Source organism: Prenolepis imparis, unplaced genomic scaffold, assembly GCF_030444845.1.
Source record: "Prenolepis imparis isolate NDT839.2.m4 unplaced genomic scaffold, iyPreImpa1.0 SCAF_1, whole genome shotgun sequence".
Lineage (NCBI taxonomy): Eukaryota > Metazoa > Arthropoda > Insecta > Hymenoptera > Formicidae > Prenolepis > Prenolepis imparis.
The window spans coordinates 37,256-45,594 of NW_028141159.1; the positions used below are offsets into that span (position 1 = coordinate 37,256).

General features: G+C 29.7%; 1 protein-coding gene across 1 annotated transcript; it reads left to right on the plus strand.

Moving 5' to 3' along the window:
- The first annotated feature begins 497 nt into the window (after window positions 1-497).
- On the plus strand, window positions 498-8,125 carry LOC145939936 (uncharacterized). The gene is made up of 4 exons (XM_083044583.1): window positions 498-727; window positions 3,548-3,784; window positions 5,278-5,420; window positions 5,640-8,125. The coding sequence occupies exons 1-4, from the start codon at window positions 647-649 to the stop codon at window positions 5,725-5,727; spliced, it is 549 nt and encodes a 182-aa protein (XP_082900709.1). The 5' UTR covers window positions 498-646; the 3' UTR covers window positions 5,728-8,125.
- Window positions 8,126-8,339: the final 214 nt, after the last annotated feature.

An 8,339-nucleotide genomic window follows, 5' to 3' on the forward strand; every position in this document is an offset into this window, starting at 1 on the left:
TATTGTACGCGATATTCCAATCTTGCGCGAAACAATATTCCCGCAATATTCCATCGATATATCGCGTGCTGTAGGAAATGTACATGTATAAAAGAGATATATCTCTTGTGAGAGGAGTCGATGCTTTTTTTTTTTTTTTTTTATAAAATCTCTATACTATTTAACATGTATTATAAATATTGCGATATTCCGAATTAGATCATATACCGATAGTGTCTTTGATTAATATTGAAATCTGCTTTTTGCAAGAGAATGCTATATAGGTGCTGACAGTTTTTTACTTGTAAAGAATTATCAAAAGATATGGCCTAGTTATAAAACATCAAGTTTTTATCTTTTTAGCGAGATAGAAGAAAGAAAATAAAATTTTGTTTTATGCATCTGTATAATGCATTAAATTGCGTCTAGTTGCAATCGTTGATGATGCACGATCTTGACGATGTCGACAATCATTTAAATTTCTTTGTTTTACTATATAATTAGTCGCTGTACTAGGTATCTCATAAAAAGGAAGGGGCTCCATGTCTCGTATTACGTCTAGTTTAGACTTTCTCTTTCTCTATGTGACATAATTTCTCATACACGTAGCGCAGCGTTACAGCTGAAACTGGGTCCAGTTTCGTTCATATTCAAACTCGGTGCAGTCATGCCGAGTAGTCGCTGTATCCTTCCGGTACTTTTGCTCGCCACTATACTGATGGCAACATCTTGTTCAGCCATTGTGCAGGTAAAATGCTTGGTTTTACTAGGCAAAAATATTTTTCCGTCGCAAACTGCTTAAATAATATATAACATGTCTGAAAATTAAGCTATATTGATTGAACAATCGGTATTTTATACAGTATTTTATACATACAATCGATCATTTTACTTGGATCATTTCTGGCATTTTAATGAAATATTTGTAACATGTGTATTATAACGACATTAATCTAGTATCGATTCTGGAGAAAAATTTATTTCAGGAAGATTGCCTTGTAAAATATCATTTAGCGATATTATTTAGTAATTCTTGCTTTAGAAAAATATTAATTTTGATAAATCTCATGTTTTGAAAGTGTTTATATACAAAAAATTGGATGCTATTGTTTAATAATCAAGTATTCTTTCTTCCGCAAATAATTGATATCTGTCATTAAGAAATGTATCGAATGTAATGTGCAAAATAAACTATCAAATTCTCAAGTGTTATATTATACTTTTACAATCTACAGAATGTCTCACGCATAAAGTGTTGCGAGCTGTTTTCTCCGCCATTGCTAAAATATTAACTTGAATTTTTATTTAATTAAATGGGATAAGGTGCCTGAAAATTTGATGAATAAAAGAATATTGGGGGCCTTTAACAAACGAGAGAGGGTCCCCCCCCCCCTTTTTTTAAATGGAACCACTAGAATTTTTTCATATAATAATCCTTGCAATATTTGACCCAAAAAATTATAAAAAGAGGATGATCAAAAAGTGAATAGTTTACGAGATATTTTGTACTTTAATGTGACATAATTTTACATAAACTAGAAAATATCTTATAAAATATTTATTTCTCGATGATCTTACCTCAACTTTGATGTACATGAGAGAAATCAATCCATGTAAAGAAAATGCATAATTGTTTTTAAGAAAAAAGTATATAATTTGCAACTAGCAGCTACATGTGTTTTCTTAAAAACAACTATGTATTCTCTTTACATTAATTGATTCCTTTCATTATTTTGTGTATAAAAGGGAGCTTTCCAACAGTGACACTATAAAACACAGTGTCGGATACAGCGTGTTTTAATTACAAGATGAAATTTACTTCAATTTTATATCAAATATGGATGGTAAATGTCTTTTTACTTGTTGTTTTTTTAATTTTTCAGTACTCTTACAGTTTGATTTCAGTACATTACACAGTTTGATACTCGACTCGCAACGCTAAAGTTAATCGTGTTCCAACAAGCACCCACTACTCACTGTGTCTCACAGTGTGACACAGTGTGACACAGTGTCACACTGTGTCAGCCTTGTTGGAAAACTCGCAAAGTAAGCCAAGTTGAGGTAAGATCATCGAAAAATAAATATTTTGCGAAATATTTTCTAGTTTAAAATTATGTCACATTAATAAAGTACAAAATATCTCGTAAACTATTCACTTTTTAATCTTCTTACCATTATAACTTTTCATGCCAAATATTGTTAAGAATCGATTTATATATAAGTATATATATAGTGGTTCCATTTAAGAAAAATAAGGAGGGTGCGTGCGTGCGTGCGTGCGTGCGTGCGTGCGTGTGTGTACATACAGGATGTAACTAAAAAACATTGATATCAATCAAAGCACCAATAATTTTCAAGTTATAAATGATTGAAAAAGAAAGGATTTTTGCAAACTAAACTTTATCAAGTTAAAATATTAACAAAACTAAATTCTCTTCAATTAATTTCAGGTAAAGTTTAATAGAATTTTAATTTGAAACTTGGTTACAAAGACACGTGATGGCAATAATTGGAAACATAGAAAAATTAATGACCTCTCTCGACATTTTCGTTGAAGAAAAATCGTCTCCAAATTGGCCAGAGAATCTGATGATTTGCTCTATATACGTGTTAGTTACATTTTGTATACACGTGATAAATGGCCTAGTCTATATACCGAACACTTGATACGCGTATCAAGTACTATATTTGTGTTTGGTATTGGCGCTGTAAATGGCCGCGTATCAAAATGATACAATACTCGAGAGCAGCGCACCAAAAACTAACACACGCGTATCAAAAACATTCTCAACGCGCTGTAAACGATGATATATGTACATACACATGTTTCTTAAAAATAAAAGAAAACTTTCATCGCTACGGCGTATCGTGGCGCTTATCGTATTTAAAATAACGAATATTTACTTAATCAATACATGTATACATATACGCATATATACCGCATTATACTATATATATTTATATTAAAATGCATCAATACCATTCGTTGCCTTGTATCTTCGGATTAAATTATTAAAGTTATTAAATTATTAAATTAAATTAATTTGCTTATTAAATTAAATCAATATTCTTTGTAATATGGAAATTTGTAGAATTAAAACGGTGTGAAAAAATGTCCTTGGCTTTGAATAAATCAAGGCAACATTTCGTGAAGGTTTGTCACACTCTGTTGGACTCCAACCTTTTTCTAAATTATAAAAGAAAGCGAATTATGTGATCCGATTCTCTCTCTCTCTCTCTCTCTCTCTCTCTCTCTCTCTCTCTCTCTCTCTCTCTCTCTCTCTCTCTCTCTCTCTCTCTCTCTCTCTCTCTCTCTCTCTCTCTCTCTCTCCCCTCTCTCTCTCTCTCTCTCTCCCCTCTCTCTTTGTAAAAATTAACTTTTTAAATTATATACGTATATCTTTTACAATATTATATATCATATCACTTTTATTTTATATTTGAAATATTTAAACTATTACTCGTATGATTATTTTTCATAATTTACATTTCATATTATTGTGCTTTTTTTGCTTGTCATACAATCACGTTAATAACACATTGCTATCAATCATTATCAATGGATTAGAAACAAGTTCCAGTAGATGACTATTACGATGAATATCAAAATTTTCAACCGATAGTGGGACATCGAAGACCCATTATCGTAAAAGGAGAATCGAGAATGGAGCAAGACTTGAGCAAAATTCCTGGAATTCCTGGGGTGGATTATCCCATTTATCATACAGTGCCACCTACAAGTTTTTCTTGCGCATATGTTCCAATCGTACCAGGAATGTACGCAAATGTGGAAACTGGTTGTCAGGTATCTTTATATATACATATACTATATACATGTATTTATATATTTTTTCTTTTTTATTTATTTATAATATTTATAATACTTTATATACTAACTTTAAGCTTTATATAAAGGTAAATTAGAAGAATCGGTAGTAGAATTAATTTATTTAAAAAGTAAAATTAATTTACTTGAGAGGATTATTGATAATTTTTGCGTCATAAGAATGTTTATGACAAAACAATTTGTTGTTGTTTTTTTTTTGTAAAAATATAGAGAGCGATAAATAAATGATATAAATTAATTGCATTTATTTTAATAAAAAATAGTATAAAAATGGAATTTATACATGTCAATTGCATACAATTATTTTTTAAAACAAAAAGAAGTGTTCTACCTTTTTTTCTATATAAATAAATTGAGATGTAAAAATACAGATATACGCTATTCAATAATAATACTAAACAATAATAATTCTTAGAATACGTATATTAAACAACTTTACATATTTAAAATAATTTATCGATACACGGATCTCTCCTCTCTTTCCCCCGCCCTTTATATAGGATATATTTAATAGGATATATTAATAGGATATATTAATACAAAATGGCTCTCATGTGTTGCGCATTTTATGCCGTATTCTGCACAAAACCGATGACGCTACTTGCAAAATAAGCGAGAAAAATTATTTCACTGATTTCAACGTAGCGTGAGCGGTCAAAGTAGAGCGGATTTATTATGTAAGAGAACGGATTGGTATTATTAAAACTTCAAGGCAACGCGAGTAAGAACCAATCTCGCCTTGCGGTGAAAGACAAACTCTGCGAGAGAACAGTCTCGGCAAATTGTTGGCGTAATTGAGCTTGATTCAGCCTTTCTCGCGGTGTATCGAGTACATGCTCGATGTAATTTTGCCTTTGCTTGACATCTCGAAACTTTAGCATTTCGAAAATGATATTTCGCACTTTTCCGATGAATTATATTATCTTTAATATTTGCATTTAATTTATTAGATTAAAGCTAAAAAGTAATAATTGTCGTGGAAATATAACGAGAAAAGTTAATTCTATACAAGTAATAAAATGCAATAAATGTATAAATGTCGTCGTTACGTGACTGCGAAACGTTCCGTCATGCATCGCAACTTGATTTTCAGAGCGCTAAAGACTTTCCTTTTCAAGAATGTCATTCGCTTCCTTAATATTTCCTTAAAGCTGATTTCTTTTGACCATTTCATGCTTTTAATATATTTACTAAACTTGCACAATGTATTTCGCGTATTAATTTCCTAATTAGTATGTTTATATAACACAAAAGTATTATATTATCTTTAATTCGATTAATTTACATGGAATAATTTTGTATACTCTTATTATACAAAAAAATAAAAGTACAAAATTGCTTATAAAAAAGAAAACATGTTTTCTGCAGTTTTGTCAAGTGTCTATCAAACTCCCTGTAAAACTAGATATGTGGTTTTTTATCTCGTGTATCAAATTGATTTCGTGTTATAGGCATATCACATTTGCCATGACGGACGTGAAGGACATCAAGGTGCCTCTTTCTTATGCACCAATGGAACACTTTTTAACCAGCACGAATTTGCATGCGACTGGTGGTACAATGTGAATTGCGCCAGCGCACCATCACTTTATAGGTAAAGCTTTCAGAAACGTTTAATTCCGAATAATTTTTCAACTAACAAATAATTTACATATATATATATATATATATATAATATTAGAAAATATTTTACAGCGATATAATAATTTGTTAATTATCGGAAATTTATTAATCCATTAAATAAATTCTGATAGTAAAAAAAGCGGCTTTATTTTACTTACTCTTTCTCTTTTTCATGTTTACATGTTTACAGACTAAATGCAGATCCATTAAAAAATCCATATGTACCAAAGGAGACAAAGGACGCGATTCGACAAAAATTGAAGATTGTCATAGTTTAAATATTAGCTGAATAACTAATTAATTTGGTCTATATAATTTACCATTTTTACATAATGTTAATTTGTAATTGTTTCATTCAAATTTTAGCCATACATGAAGAAAAACAAATATAATCAACAAGCATAAAAGCATTAATTTCTTTATGATGGAAAATCAACAAGTTATTTTTTTTAATGATACAATTAATTTTCTAATTTAATTTTGCATTTCTCAATATATCAATTCTTCAATTTACACTCAATGTCGATTGTTCATTCATTCGGAGACAGAAAGGCATCTATATTGAGATAATGAAAGATATGGAGAGAGAGTACAGCGGAATTTTTGAGTAATGTATGGCGAAAGTGAGATTGATGCGTGAGATTATAATCGAAAAAGAGTCTCATTAGCTTTCTTTTCTCTTCTATTCAAAAGATATATAAGGTTTTCTCGAATTGGTGATTCAATTCGAAAAGAGACAACTTTGTATTAAAAAATAACGTAAGGAAAATAATATAGGGAAATATTATAAAAGAAATAATAGAATAAAAAAATATAAAAAATATTTTTTTCTTACAAAACTTGTTTTCGAAAAACTTAAAAAATCGAAATTAATAATATTTTTGTTTCTTATTATAAGCTTGGATCTAAAGGCATTAACGCGACATCATTTGTCATTTATCGCAATGGCAAAGGTTATACAAGAATTTAAAAAACATAATATTGCATTAAAAAGAGCAATAAAATTGTTTGTTTTATTCTTTAGATATTTTGATTGCAATTAAAATATCGAGATATATATCACACTTGTTAGCACAGTAATTACGTATTGCGCGTTCACTTAAATATAATGTCCGTAATATATGCATTTAATTATTTATTGAATCGTGCCATCGGCATAAGGAACTCTCGGCGAAATCTCACAAGACACTTTTTGGCACTTTTGCATGCACTCGCGCGAATTGTCTCGGTGGTCGCGTGTCTCGCACACGTAAATATTCAATTGCCATTAATTATCTGTCGAAAAGGATGAAAGTAGATAATATGATAATCTAAAATATTATTCGCGGACAATATTGTGTCAAGTAAGTGAAAAAAGTATCTCGAGAGAGTATTTCTTCTTTTCCACGAGATAAATTGATGAATCGATCGAAAGGCACATTAGGCATCAGTTAAGCACATGATCGCACGATAAAAAATGATTTTAATAATAGTTTAATCTATTAGTTAAGTAATTTTATCATAATTTAAAAGTTAACGATTAAAATTTTTTTGTTTTGAGATATATCTTTTATAATAATTTTATTATGCAAATTATTGTGATTGTATATTATTACTAAATAATTACACAAATATTATATAAGTTTAATTGAAAATATTTATCAGAATTAAATAAACTGAAAATATTGAACAAGTCGGAAAATAAGAGAAACTTGGTCACAAACTCTTGTGAAAATCAAAAAGAGCGTTGGCGTCTACTGGAAAGTAAAGTCAAGGACGTTACCTGGCTCGCTTTCGTTATCGAAAGGCTGTGAACGCGTAGCGGAACGGTTGCACAAGGCGGATAAGAATTGCCCTTTCCTCTAGGACGTTTGAAACTAATAATGAAATATAGGTAACGACAGATAGATCAGTCACGCAACGCACCGTCTCGCACGGAACTGTAACCTTCTCTGTGCAATTTTACTCGACTCCTTCAACGAATCGATAAACGAAACTATATAAAGAGACAGTTCCTCTCTTGTATAATTCTAATGCATTTATATTACCAACATTACCAATTTAATCATTGTAAAAGGTTTTTTATTCGAGCTTATAAAATTATTATAACAAAAATATGTAATAATTAGAACATTATAAATGTATATTTGTAAACTTTTAACATCAGCTCTATGAGTGATACAAACTATTGAAAAAAGCAAGAGAGTTTATAAAAAATATAAATAGCAATTTCATTATACAAGTGTGCATAAATAAAATAAAAGCGTATGTAAAAAAGGATTCTATAATTTGTTAATGTACTACGATGCGTAATACAGATGAGGTGCACAGTCACATCAAATTGCATAATCATACATGTTATACAAATTATTATGAATGCGCATATGTAACAATCGTGTGTTTAACTATTGTATTATGCATGCGTTTATCATAATTATATTCACTCGATGTAACGATCGCTTTTATTATCATGTGATGATTGCATTGTAGGAAGAATTATTGTTTTCTAAATAATAATCCGTTATAATGTTGTGTGTCCAATCGTGAAACATGAAGTAAAATAGAATTCGCAAGTTCGAGAAAATAAAATTGTAACAATAAAAACAATTTGCGCATCTATTACCATGCGTGACTTTTATAATTAGCCCGTTTTAATCCTTATATCGTTGTTTAAGAGAGCGTTCTCCTTTTTATATAAATTAATAATTAAATACAATTGCTACGTGTTTTCATGTATATGTAAAGTATACGAATGTATTTGTAAAGTTTTTTTTATGGTTACTGCATATAGATACTCGTACAAATTGATGCACAGAGTGTATCAAAATTCTACATGTATCTAATATATCTAGAATCAAGTAGCTTAATAGATTACATAAACTAAATGGATATTTCTTGTAGCTTAAATATG